At 41.0% G+C, this 14,614-nt stretch overlaps 1 protein-coding gene across 1 annotated transcript in view; it reads left to right on the plus strand.

Annotated features, from left to right (window-relative positions):
- The window catches only part of DROSHA (drosha ribonuclease III), an 88,020-nt gene that overhangs the window by 56,795 nt on the left and 16,611 nt on the right, over positions 1–14,614 (plus strand). Inside the window, exons 17-18 of the mRNA XM_032626573.1 lie at positions 1,262–1,419; positions 3,121–3,226. Of these exons, the coding sequence (XP_032482464.1) occupies positions 1,262–1,419; positions 3,121–3,226 (264 nt within the window). The remainder of the gene's footprint in view (positions 1–1,261; positions 1,420–3,120; positions 3,227–14,614) is intronic.

Below are 14,614 nucleotides of genomic sequence, written 5' to 3' on the forward strand. Positions count from 1 at the left end.
TCTGTGGTTTGGTCCCCTCTCTTCCCCAAAACAGTGATAGTCAAAGCATAATATGTTGTCTCCAGTATATCTACATGCCTGCTATTATAGGGAAAATAATATGGAAGCAAGTCTGGGCTTATTACAAAGTAGAACAAATACTAAATTAACATTGCTAAATCGTAACCTAATTTGGATCTTAGAAGTTAAGGGCTTTGACTTTGATGCATAAAACATATTGTAAATTTAAATTTTAGTACAGTATAATGGCTTTTTATTCAAGATTTTGGAATTTAAAAGATCTACATATGGTGACACTTTTTTCCCCAGTTGGTTTAAAAATTCTTACTATTCTTTGCTTTTATTACCATTTTACCTTGGAGATATGCATCATATACATACATATGTAAATGTATACTCATATATACATATTTTTGTATATGTATATTATGTGTATATAAAAGTCATCACTAGTGGCTGAACTCTCTCATGAGAGGCTTTACAGTAATAAGTGACATTAATTCAGAGTACTTTAGAAATATTTTATGAGTATGAGCTTGCCCAGAGTTCCTGAAAATATTCATTTTATTTAAACTCTTCATATTTGCTCTCTGCTAGTGGTTAAAGGCTCATTGTTATGTGGAGCACCTGACTAGTGGTATAATAATCTCCAGTGTGTGCTGAATCCAGTTTTAATGATGTTCATTTGCCAAAATAGGTTGGTCCCTAGAAGACACGCAGAGGTCAAGTTACTCAATGCAGAGATTCTCAAAAGCTGGTCCCCAGACCAGCAGCATCTGCATTACCTGGGAACTTATCAGAAAGGCAAATCCTTGGTCCTTATTCCAGTCATACTGAATCAGATGCTCTGGGGGCAGGGCCTGGCTATCTGCTTTTAACAAGTCCTACAAGGGTTTGATGAACACTAAAGTTTGAGAACCACTGAGTTACCAGATAGATATATACATATTCTCTACCAGTGGTTCTTCAGCTTGCCTCTTCCTTGGAGAGCTAGTATAATACTTGGGATTTTGAACTATCTGTGTACAGTATTTGGCCTTGAAATCTGATAGAAGATTGGAAAATATTATTTGAGCCTTCTTTAAATATTAGGTTTGTTTGCCATTCTAAGGGATGAAAAAGAAGCTTTCGTGTTTTATTGGCATTTCAGAAATTTCTGCCCATGGGAGAAGGAAGTTTACAAAATACTATCTTAGAATGGTTAATTAGTTTTGTAACTAAAAACTGCATGTGATTTTTATTTCTTTCTTTCTTCTTGTAGCTTCAAGAGCCAAATACTGATCGACAACTTATTGAGACTTCTCCAGTTCTGCAGAAACTTACTGAATTTGAAGACGCAATTGGAGTAATTTTTACCCACGTTCGACTTTTGGCAAGAGCATTCACCTTGAGAACTGTGGGATTTAACCATCTGACCCTGTAAGTTAGAAGTACTCATGTAGTTCTAACATGGGCATTTAGACAAGCAGTCCCAAACGTTTGTTGCATGCCCTTCCAAGGCTGGGGTCTCAAACATATTTCTAGGGAAGTCACGTCGTTAGATGGATGAGCAACCAGACACCAGTGTGGACCAGAGGATATGCTCTAATCCAGTATTTTTGGTCTCATTGCCATGCATCTTATTTCTTTGTAAAGTATAAGAGAAGTGTGAAGGAAGTAAAAACTTTTTCTACGAAGGGACAAATATTAAATATTTTAGGCTTTATAGGCCATGTGGTATCTGTCATGATGATTCTGCCATAGTAACAAAAGCAGCCACAGGAAAAATATAAATGAGTGAAGATGGCTGTGTCCCTTTTTACTAAAACAGGCCATAGGCTGAATGTGGTCCTCCAATCCCTGCTCTGGATGAGTGATTTGAACATGAGCTAATGAAATAATTAATAAAATAACCAAAACGTTGTTTCTTTGCATGGTGTTTTTTATTCAGTTTTGGCTTCCTTCCCCCAATTCAGATATTCACAGTTCTCTTTACACAGTAAAGATTAAGGATTCTTGTCACAGATTTTTTTTTTTTTTTTTTTTTTTTTATGCTGTACGCGGGCCTCTCACTGTTGTGGCTTCTCCCGTTGCGGAGCACAGGCTCCGGACGCGCAGGCTCAGCGGCCATGGCTCACGGGCCCAGCCGCTCCGCGGCATGTGGGATCCTCCCCGACCGGGGCACGAACCCGCGTCCCCTGCATCGGCAGGCGGACTCGCAACCACTGCGCCACCAGGGAAGCCCGTCACAGATTTTTTTAGTCCTTAACCTAGAGTCCAGATTTGAATAATGGAGTGTATTTTTCAATAAAAAGATAAAGATTTAGGGCTTCCCTGGTGGCGCAGTGGTTGAGAGTCCGCCTGCCGATGCAGGGGACGCGGGTTCGTGCCCTGGTCCGGGAAGATCCCACATGCCGCGGAGCGGCTGGGCCCGTGAGCCATGGCCGCTGAGCCTGCGCGTCCGGAGCCTGTGCTCCGCAACGGGAGAGACCACAACAGTGAGAGGCCCATGTACCGCAATAAATAAATAAAGATTTAGCAAAGAAAATTCTTGGGCCTTTTTCTTTGTTTTGTCTGTATGAAGATTGTCTGTGCAACATTGTTGTCTCTGCTGTACAGTTGACCCTTGAATCACATGGGTTTCAACTGCATTGGTCCACTTACATGTGGATTTTTTTCAGTAAGTATGTGCTACAGTGCTACACAGGGTCGGTTGATTGATTGGCTGGATCTGCAGATGCGGAACCGTGGTACAGAAGGCCGACTGTAAAGTTAAACTGGATTTTTGACTGAATGGGGGGGTCGCTGCCCCTAACCCCCTCACTGTTCAAGGATTCAACGGTGCTTTATTTTTCAATTGATACTCGCCAGCTTTTGGCCAGGCACTATTTCCTAGTCTTTATTTTAGCAGTTGTTTAATCCTTAAATAGTACTTACTTTACTCTCCTTTGAAGCTGAACCTGTATTGACTCAGATCTCTTCTCAGTTGAGGGGCCTTAGGGAATTATTTTTAGTTTTGTGCTTTAAGCAAGGTGAATGCATTGCTTTTTAACATCATGCCTTTTGAAAAAAATTCTCTGTGTTTTTTTTTTTTAATCCACAAATGCTTATTGATCTCTTTACATTGATGTTTTTTCCCAGAGGCCACAATCAGAGGATGGAATTCCTCGGTGACTCCATAATGCAGCTGGTAGCCACGGAGTACTTATTCATTCATTTCCCAGATCATCATGAAGGACACTTAACTGTGAGTTTGTATTAAATCATTTCCTCCAATAAGATTGCTGTATAACAGAGAGCAAAGATTAGAAGAACCAAATATATATTTATGTAATTGACTTAGTTCTTGGTGACTTTAGCATATCATATGGTTTTGTTTCATTATGTAAATTGTGTGCAAAACAATATATGATAAGAGCTCATTTCCATTTAGTGACTGCCTACTCAGTGCAAGACATTGAGTTAGGCTTCATGGGGGGAGCAAATATTAGTTGACACCTAGTCTATCCATAAGAAGTTGAAAAACTATGAGGAGAAATTAAAAATATAAGTAAATAACTACAAATTCTCTCTCTCTTTCTATATCTATATACATATGTATATAGATAAAGTGTGGGGTGTGTGTGTATACGTATACACGTACACTATAAAAAGTATAAGTGAGTAATTGTAACTAAATGCAGGGAGTACCACGTTAAATATTATAAAGAGACATAGGGAAACTGTGCTGTTTAGGAAAAGTAAAATTTCTTTTAGCTGTGGAATTTCTAGAAGGCTTCATGGATATGATGATGTTTGAGCCTTTAAAAGGATGAGTAGGATTTGGCCACTGGGAGTTAATGGGAAGAAATTTCTATGCAAAGATATTGCACACATTGGGACTGCTGAAACAAGGGCACAGCATGGAAGATCAAAAGCCTAGTTTGAGGGGCTTCCCTGGTGGTGCAGTGGTTGAGAGTCCGCCTGCTGATGCAGGGGACACGGGTTCGTGCCCCGGTCTGGGACGATCCCACATGCCGCGGAGCGGCTGGGCCCGTGAGCCATGGGCGCTGAGCCTGCACGTCTGGAGCCTGTGCTCCGCAATGGGAGAGGCCACAGCGGTGAGAGGCCCCCGCGTACCACAAAAAAAAAAAAAAAAAAAAAAAAAAAAAAAGCCTAGTTTGGCTGGATCATGTGGAGTTGAAAGGCACTTAGAGAGACAAGGCTTGATTTATGAACAAAGTGAAATAGTTCCCATTCCTCTCACCTTTGTTTCATTTTATAAAATTTTATTGAGCTTTTCTATTTGCTGGGTGTGGTTTTTACCCTGTGAAACCAATCAGTGATAAAACCAGAGTGGAGAACAAAACATATCTGGAAGCCAGTTGTGATGATCTCTCCCAGCCCAAGGAATAACCTTTGAGAAGTCCCTCTAGAATTGGGCATTGGAAAAGCAAATATTTTATTGGGCAAAGAAAAAGAGTACTCACTATAAGACATTTTGTGAGTGCAGACATTCTTCATTAGCTTGAGGCAAATAAGTCTTTCATACTTTGCATCTCTACAATTTCTATACATGTTTTGCTTTGAATAGAATTGGATCTTATCTCTGCAACTGTGAACCCTGGAAATAGTTTATGTGACACACAAATATTGGATTTAAGGAGAATATGGTTATTTGACTATGTTTAGGTGTAATTTTTCAGCAGAATTTCTAAGCCCAACAAAATATGGTCCTTTAATTCATTCACTCAGTGAATATTATGTTCCTGCTATGCCCCATGTACCATTATATGGGAAATCGGGAATACTGTTATTTTACATTTAGTTTACAATTAGCAGTTTGATTACCACTTAAAGTTAACTGCTTTTGGATGGACAAGAAATTCCTCTTGAATTAATATTAAATTCTTAAGAACATATGAGCATTTACCGGAAATAAACTAGTATCTAGTATCTTGCTCTACATTCAGGAATCAATAAATGCTCGTTCAGTATCTTCCATTAGGGAATAGACTTCATAGCTGTCAGAGTATCTGGTTGGTCTGAGAAATGGCGAAACTAAACCAAATGGCTTAAGTGGTAATTCATCTTATGGCCATAAAGAGACCACTGTTGAAAATGTGTGACTTAAATACACACATTTACCCCTATATTCCCACAAATTAATTGTGAACTCCAGGATTTTGTGGAGCAGGGACGTATGGATCAGCAAGTTTACTGCTTCTCTTCTTGGCCACGGCACATCCCGCCCCTGACCCCCAACACTGAACAGATAATGAAACCAGAACTCAGAAAGGCATGGGCCCTGCCCAAGGTCTGGATAAAGGTAAAAGCAGAACTATGCTAGAGACTCCAGTTTTGTGTTCTTTCCAAAATGACTTCAGTGCTGTAACTAATTTTATCCAAAATGTGTTTATCAGCCTTGCTGTCTTAAAAATAAAGAATTTTTGGATAGCTTCTTAGAAAGATGTTAACAAAGAACAAAATTCTGATATGATGGTTTTATGAACTGTATTCACAGAAAGCTTCTGTAGAAATCAGTAGGACCAAGAGATCTGCTGACAAAACAAAGATGATCTGTCATCAGTGAAATACATATTTAAGGGCTTCCCTGGTGGCGCAGTGGTTCAGAGTCCGCCTGCCGATGCAGGGGACACGGGTTCGTGCCCCGGTCCGGGAGGATCCCACGTGCCGCGGAGCGGCTGGGCCCGTGAGCCACGGCCGCTGAGCCTGCGCGTCCGGAGCCTGTGCTCCGCAACGGGAGAGGCCGCACCGGTGAGAGGCCCTCGTACCGCAAAAAAAAAAAAAAAAAAAATACATATTTAAAAGATACTGACTCTCATTAATGTCTCTTTGATGTGGTTGCTCCCTCCCTCCTTTTTTTTTTTTTTTTTTTTGCGGTACGCGGGCCTCTCACTGCCGTGGTCTCTCCCGTTGTGGAGCACAGGCTCCGGACGCCCAGGCTCAGCGGCCGTGGCTCACGGGCCCAGCCGCTCCGCGGCACGTGGAATCTTCCCAGACCGGGGCACGAACCCGTGTCCCCTGCATCGGCAGGCGGACTCTCAACCACTGCGCCACCAGGGAAGCCCCCTCCCTCCTTCTTGAGCCGCTGTCTCCCATTGACTTCTATGATGCTGCACGTTCCTGGTTTTCCTCTCACCTCTTGAGCTACTCTTTCTTAGCCTCCTTTGCAGGCTCATCCTATTCTATAGAGCTGATGAATATTCCAGGATGTACAAGGTTTACTCCTAGGCATTTCTTCTTCTTAGTAGAGTCTCTTATAGGCAGTCTTTTCCAAGTATATCATTAGTTTCACTCTGTAGGCAGACTTTTAAATGGACTTCTTCAATCCCGTTTCTTTTCTGAGCTCCAGTGCCAGCTGCCTTCTCATCATCTCCACATGTTGAAGACTGAACTTGAAGTCTTCTCCCACCTGGGTCCTCTACCAATATTCCTTGAGTAATTGAATGGCAACATCACCCATCCAATGTTGCAAGTCAGAAACCTAGTAGTCATCTTTGATTCCTCCCTCTGCTTCCCTTCCCTATATTCTAGTCCATTCACAAGTTTTAACAGTATTACTGCTGGACAGTGTTATGTCTTCATCACCCAGATCCTCTCTACCGACCTCTGTCACCTGGACCACTGCAGTAGTTTCTGCATAGCTGTCACAGTGTTACAGGAATATGATTGACAGAGAGACTCGGTTAGAAGAGGTGGCATTTACTAAATTGCAAAGGATAGGAATCTTAAGGTTGTGCTTATACAAAGCAGTAGGTAATGCAGCAGGCTCAGATTTCCCATGAGATGTGTGTTACTATTGGAAAAGCTGGTCTTTGCCATTCTTGTGGGCATTTTTGTACTCTCCAATGGGGGACATTGTCTCAGGTTTCGGGCCTGTTGGACAGCGTTACGGCTTCTTACACCAGCCTTCCTGAATCAGCTCTTGCTCCCATGCAGGCCAGGATGGTCTTCTGCCTTCTGCGGAAGTCTTCTTACCTTCTGCAGCCAGTGGAGTCTTCACCACACATATTTTGTGACCACACTAGCCATTCATCGTCAGTCCACTTCGGTTGTTCCTCTTCACCTCCCCAACCTTCTCAGACCTCTTCTCTTTTCTGTTGACTTCCTCTCCATGAGTCTGAATACATCTGTACGTTACTTTCTATTTTATGTCTTCAGTTCTTACTTGCCCCTAACTCCATACTCAAATATCTCCATATTTAGAGATATACTTGGATATCTAGATATACTGGATCTCTGGTTGGATTTCTATCGGGCACCTCAAACCTAACATGGTCGAAACAAAACTGATTTTTACCCCCAAACCTTGGTGTTCTCCATATCAGTAAGGATTGTTCTGTTCTTAGCTCAGGCTAAAAACCTTGGAGTTATCCTTAACTCTTCTCTTTCTCTCATCCTACACCTCCTAGCCATTAGCATAGCCTGTTGATTTTACCTTAAATGTTCGTCCCAAACATAACTACTTTTCACCAGCTCCACTGTTATCACCCTGGTCTGGACCACAGTTATCTTTACCTTAAATTACAGCCATAGCCTCCCAACTGGTCTATCCCTCCCCACCCTTCAGCCTATGTTCAGCACATCATCTAGAGGGACTGTTTTTAAAGAGAAGTCGGATTACAACTTCCTATGTGCAAAACGTAAAGATTTCTCATCTCAAGGGTAAAAGACAATGTTGTCACCTACAAGACCCTGTATGACCTGCTTTCCTGCTGCCGTCTTAGACTTTTTCTCCTAGACACTTCACGTTAGCCTCTGAGATTCCTGCAGGACACTAAGCAAGCCTTTGCCTCAGGGCCTTTTACATGCTTGCGGCCAAATCCCACACCTGTGTTCAGATGTCATCACCAGTGAGGCTTTCTTTAATTCACTCTGCTTGATAGTAACCTTTTTTCCTCATCCCCAGCTCCCCTCCCCCAGTCTGGAAGCTTACCTCCATTTTCTCCTTCCTTTTTCTACTTAGCACATACTATTCTCTCATCAGAGTGTAAACTTTGTCTATCTTCTTCACTCCTGATTCCCTGGGTCCTTGGACAGTCCTGGCATATCAGTGCTCAGCAAATATGCTGAGTGAATCATCATCATATTCCAGTCTAATGCTCTTCATTTTTTCTTTGGAGAGTGAAATGAACAAGCCTGCCCACCTGCCCGACCTTGTGTCACATATTTGTCTTATCACTCTGCACCTCTTACCTGGCCTGCTTTGCGTTCCTCCAAGCTCTCTCCTGCCATTGGGTTTGTACATGTTCTACCTGGAGACCATTCTGCTTCCCGCCCTTACTCTCAGCTGCCTGGTATCTCCTACTCTGCATTAGATGTCAGTTCCCACATGACTGCTGCCTGCAAGGGCAACTTTCCAGTCACATTTCTGTGTCCTTTTCCTTCCTGGCACTTATTTGAGTTTCCCTGTCCCACTAGCCTGGAAGTTCTGTGAGAGCATGTGTTTATGTATCACTATATGTGCAGCAGTGCCTGGTATATGTAGGCTCTCAATACATATTTGATAAGGAGAAGAATGAGAGTTTTGTGGGCAGCTAAGTCATATAGAGAGGGAAGTGGAAGTGGCATTGGAAGGAAACAACATGTTTTTTTTAATGTGTAAGGAAAGAAGCTGAAAACTATTTATGAATATCTAAGGATTAAAAGTAATTTAAAATTTGCAGAGGATTACTTACTGCAGTTGCATTTGGCTGGGTAGAAGGCAGGGAGAGGATGGCTAATTATTCATTATTGTGATTAAAGAACACACAACTACAGCGAGGCATTAGTTGGCTCAGAGCTGTTCCATTGCACACTCGCTTCATAGAGAAGGACGGTTGAGCGAATGAAATCGTGGTTTACAAGTTTTGAATGCTGATGGGGGAAATCCATAGTGTTCTATAAGTTGGGTGTTCAAGAAGGCCTGTTTGGGAATGAATGTCAGGCTTATATAATTGTGCTAGCATGATGGAGTTTGAATTGGGATGTATAGGGAAGAGGTTCTATTTCATAGACTGAGGTTTTGGTTTTTGAGGGTAGAACCTACTCAGTAGAGTCAGGGTAAATAGGAGAGTGTCTCAAAGAGCATTTATTTAGACAAGAATGCCTCTTTTATCACACTTTCAACTTTTAACATTTGCATCTTTTCCACCTCTATTTCATTCTTTTCTCTTAGCCTTTCCTATAAGTTTCCGAGCTAAAGATAGTTGTCAGTCCCATGCCTACAATGTGCAAGGCACTGTGCCTAGTGGAGGCGTCCACCAGCAAGATGAACTTGCAGAAATTTTTGTTTGTACAGGAATGATGTGGGGTAATGAGAAAGCAAAGATTACAGATAAAATTTGAGAACCAGTGATCTAATCCTTCCCTGCTGCCTTCAGACAGCACTAAGCATAAATCAAACAAGCTATCTAACAGATCTCTTTGAGAGGGTAGATTCCACAGCCTCCTGTTTGAGAATTTCTCCATCACTGTCATAATTTGGCTGTTTGTATCTGACCTGCACTCCAGCGGGTAGCATCTGCCTCTCTACAATTTCTATACATGTTTTGCTTTCAATAGAATTGGATCTTATCTCTGCAACTGTGAACCCCGGAAATAGTTTATGTGAGACACAAATATTGGATTTAGGGAGAATATGGTTATTTGACTATGTTTAGGTGTAATTTTTCAGCAGAATTTCTAAGCCCAACAAAATATGGTCCTTTAATTCATTCACTCAGTGAATATTATGTTCCTGCTATGCCCCATGTACCATTATATGGGAAATCGGGAATACTGTTATTTTACATTTAGTTTACAATTAGCAGTTTGATTACCACTTAAAGTTAACTGCTTTTGGATGGACAAGAAATTCCTCTTGAATTAATGTTAAATTCTTAAGAACATATGAGCATTTACCAGAAATAAACTAGTTCTTTAGTTATCACGGGAAATGGAGGCCATCTGGCTACCACTGTTTGGTATGAGAGACCTGTGTGGCACATCACTGTCATTTTTAATAATATGTTCTACTTTCACCTCATGCTCTTGTAGTAAAGTCCTCAAAATAATAAATCAGAGTCTACTGTTTTACACTAGATGGCCCTCTTTGGTAGCTCACGTCCCACAACTGTGGTTTTCTCTTTAGAATCAAGAGTGAATAGAAGTTTAAGGAAGAGTGCCAATGTGTTTCTTTGCTTATTTTAAACCAATAAACCTTTTTCTTATTAAAATTTAAGTTTACACTAATTAGGAAAGACTGCTATGTTGAGATAATAGAAAACATACTGGATTCTCGAAATCGCACTTGGCAATTTGTGATATTTTTGTCGGTCTGTGCCATTGCTTCAGGAACTCAGCAGTCTTTTTCTCAGCTTCACGGAGAGCCCTAGCTACAGCTTTCCTCACTTTTTCTGCTAATTTCAAGTTAAATTTTATCTTTTTTGCGGGGTGTTAAAAAAAGTTGTTAAGGACAGGTTAGCACTTAGTAAAATGGAGAGCTTTGAAGACTATTAGTGGACAGGTATCCAGAATATTTTCATTGAAGACAAATCCAGAGGAATTCCTAGAACCTTCTATAACCGTTTTCCTATAACTGAAGAACAAACATATCTTATAATGATGATGTCAGTAATAACAGCGGCTATCGTCTCTGTGTGTTTATTATGTGCCAGTCATTGTACTTAGATTGTATACTCATTCACTTTAATTCTCATTACATCCCTGTGAAGTAGGTACTACTTCCTCCATGTAATGGATGTGGAAACTGAGCCTCAGAGAGATTTAGTAACTTATACAGGGTCACCTAGGCAGGAAGTTGTAGAGCCGTAGTTTGAACCCAGACAGCTTGGTGCCAAATCTTCTGCTTTTTACCAGTACATCTAACTCAAGGCACTGTTTGCAGAACAGTCTAATAACCGTCTCATGCTCAGTTGGGTGCTTAATGTTCATTTTCAAGGTTTCTACTAAGAAAAGTTTCTTCTTTGTAAAATAGTAATTTATAGCATCGACATCTGCAGGCTTTCCAACCTCATGTCTTACCCCATTCAAATCCATCCACCAAAATGATCTTTCTATAATCAGAAAGTTACCTTGCCACTGCTCCCATTTGACACCTTTTGGGACTCCTCTTCCCTTATAGGAAAGTACAGACTTCTTTTATATCACCTGCAAGACTCTCTGTGCCCAGAGGCTGGGCAGCCTCACCTGTATCAGCTCTTCCCCACCAGGCTCAGATTTCTCCTCCAGTTCCACCCAGGAATCACCTCACTGTGTCATGGCCCCTTGCCTTTTTTGTTTTGGCTACATTGGGTCTTCGTTGCTGCGCACGGGCTTTCTCTAGTTGCGGCGAGAGGGGGCTACTCTTCCTTGTGGTGCACCGTTTTCTCACCTCAGTGGCCTCTCTTGTTGCGGAGCATGGGCTCTAGGTGGGTGGGCTTCAGTAGTTGTGGCACGTGGGCCCAGTCGTTGTAGGCTCCAGAGCGCAGGCTCAGTACTTGCGGTGCACGGGCTCAGTTGCTCCGGGGCATGTGGCATCCTGCTGGACCAGGACTTGAACCCGTGTCGCTTGCATTGGCAGGTGGATTCTTAACCACTGCACCACCAGGGAAGTCCTGGCCCCTTGCTTTAATAGAGCTGTTTCATCATCCTGGAAAGCCCCTTCCTACTGTCTTAGTCTATTCAGGCTGATATAGCAAAATAGCACAAACAGGATGGCTTATGAACAGCAGAAATTTATTGCTCACAGTTCTGGAGATGGAGAGTCTGAGATCAGAGTGCCAGCATGGTCAGCTGAGGGCTCTCTTCTGGCTCGCAGACTTCTCATTGTACCTTCACAGGGTGGAAGGGGCAAGAGATCAGTATGAGGCTTCTTTTTTTTTAGCATTTAATAAATTTTCTTATTTAATAAAGTTCCTCTTTCTCATGATAGCTTCTGACTTAGTTGTTTTTTTAAACATCTTTATTGGAGCATAATTGCTTTACAATGGTGTGTTAGTTTCTGCTGTATAATAAAGTGAATAAAATATACATATACGTATATCCCCATATCTCTTCCCTCTAGCATCTCCCTCCCACCCTCCCTATCCCACCCCTCTAGGTGGTCACAAAGCACCAAGCTGATCTCCCTGTGCCTTGCGGCTGCTTCCCACTAGCTATCTATTTTACATTTGGTAGTGTATATATGTCCATGCCACTCTCTCACGTTGTCCCAGCTTATCCTTCCCCGTCCCCATGTCCTCAAGTCCATTCTCTACATCTGCGTCTTTACTCCTGTCCAGCCTCTAGGTTCTTCAGAACCTTTTCTTTTTAGATTCCATATATATGTGTTAGCATACGGTATTTGTTTTTCTTTCTGACTTACTTCACTCTGTATGACAGTCTCTAGGTCCATCCACCTCACTGCAAATAACTGAATTTCGTTTCTTTTTATGGCTGAGTAATACTGCATTGTATCTATGTGCCACATCTTCTTTATCCATTCATCTCTCTGTGGACACTTAGGTTGCTTCCATGTCGTAGCTATTGTAAATAGAGTTGCAGTGAACATTGTGGTACATGACTTTTCTTGAATTATGGTTTTCTCAGGGTATATGCCCAGTACTGGGATTGCTGGGTCATATGATAGTTCTATTTTTAGTTTTTTAAGGAACCTCCATACTGTTCTCCATAGTGGCTGTATCAATTTACATTCCCACCAACAGTGCAGGAGGGTTCCCTCTTCTCCACACCCTCTCCAGCATTTATTGTTTCTAGATTTTTTGATGATGGCCATTCTGACTGGTGTGAGGTGATATCTCACTGTAGTTTTGATTTGCATTTCTCTAATGATCAGTGATGTTGAGCATCCTTTCATGTGTTCATTGGCAATCTGTATATCATCTTTGGAGAGATGTCTGTTTAGGTCTTCCGCCCAATTTTGGATTGGTTGTTTGTTTTTTTGATACTGAGCTGCATGAGCTGCTTGTAAATTTTGGAGATTAATCCTTTGTTAGTTGCTTCATTTGCAAATATTTTCTCCCATTCTGAGGGTTGTCTTTTCGTCTTGTTTATGTTTTCCTTTGCTGTGTAAAAGCTTTTAAGTTTCATTAGGCCCCAGTTGTTTATTTTTGTTTTTACTTCCATTTTTCTAGGAGATGGGTCAAAAAGGATCTTGCTGTGATTTATGTCCTAGAGTGTTCTGCCTATGTTTCCCTCTAAGAGTTTTTTAATATCTGGCCTTACATTTAGATCTTTCATCCAGTTTGCGTTTATTTTGTGTATGGTGTTAGGGAGTGTTCTAATTTCATTCTCTTAACATGTAGCTGTCCAGTTTTCCCAGCACCACTTATTGAAGAGGCTGTCTTTTCTCCATTGTATATTCTTGCCTCCTTTATCAAAGATAAGGTGACCATCTGTGCGTGGGTTTATCTCTGGGCTTTCTATCCTGTTCCATTGATCTGTATTTCTGTTTTTGAGCCAGTACCATACTGTCTTGATTCCTGTAGCTTTGTAATATAGTCTGAAGTCAGGGAGCCTGATTCCTCCAACTCCATTTTCCTTTCTCAAGATTGCTTAGGCTATTTGGGGTCTTTTGTGTTTCCATACAAATTGTGAAATTTTTTGTTCTAGTTCTGTGAAAAATGCTATTGGTAGTTTGATAGGGATTGCACTGAATCTGTAGATTGCTTTGGGCCGTATAGTCATTTTCACAGTGTTGATTCTTCCAATCCAAGAACATAGTATATCTCTCCATCTGTTCTTAACATCTTTAATTTCTTTCATCATTGTCTTATAATTTTCTGCATACAGGTCTTTTGTCTCCTTAGGTAGGTTTATTCCTAGGTATTTTATTCTTTTTGTTGTAGTGGTAAGTGGGAGTGTTTCCTTAATTTCTCTTTCAGACTTTTCATCATTAGTGTATAGGAATGCAAGAGATTTCTGTGCATTAATTTTGTATCCTGATACTTTACCAAATTCATTGATTAGCTCTAGTAGTTTTCTGGTAGCATCTTTTGGATTCTCTAAGTATAGTATCATGTCATCTTCAAACAATGACAGTTTTACTTCTTCTTTTCCGAATTGGAGTCTTTTTTTTCTTTTTCTTCTCTCATTGCTGTGGCTAAAACTTTCAAAACTTTTGAATAATAGTGGTGAGAATGGACAACCTTGTCTTGTTCCTTATCTTAGAGGAAATGGTTTCAGTTTTCCACCATTGAGAATGATGTTGGCTGTGGGTTTGTCATATACGGCCTTTATTATGTTGAGGTAAGTTCCCTCTATGCCTACTTTCTGGAGGTTTTTATCATAAATGGGTGTTGAATTTTGTTGAAAACTTTTTCTGCATCTATTGTGATGATCATATGGTTTTTATCCTTCAGTTTGTTAATATGGTGTATCACGTTGATTGATTTGCGTATGTTGAAGAATCCTTGCGTTCCTGGGATAAACCCCACTTAATCATGGTGCATGATCCCTTACTGTGCTGTTGGATTCTGTTTGCTAGTATTTTGTTCATGATTTTTACATCCGTGTTCATCCGTGATATTGGCCTGTAGTTTTCTTTCTTTGTGACATCTTTGTCTGGTTTTGTTATCAGGGTGATGGTGACCTCATAGAATGAGTTTGGGAGTGTTCCTCCCTCTGCTGTATTTTGGAAGAGTTTGAGAAGGATAAATATTTGATAGAATTT

Source organism: Phocoena sinus, chromosome 3 (assembly GCF_008692025.1).
Source record: "Phocoena sinus isolate mPhoSin1 chromosome 3, mPhoSin1.pri, whole genome shotgun sequence".
Taxonomy (NCBI): Eukaryota; Metazoa; Chordata; class Mammalia; order Artiodactyla; family Phocoenidae; genus Phocoena; species Phocoena sinus.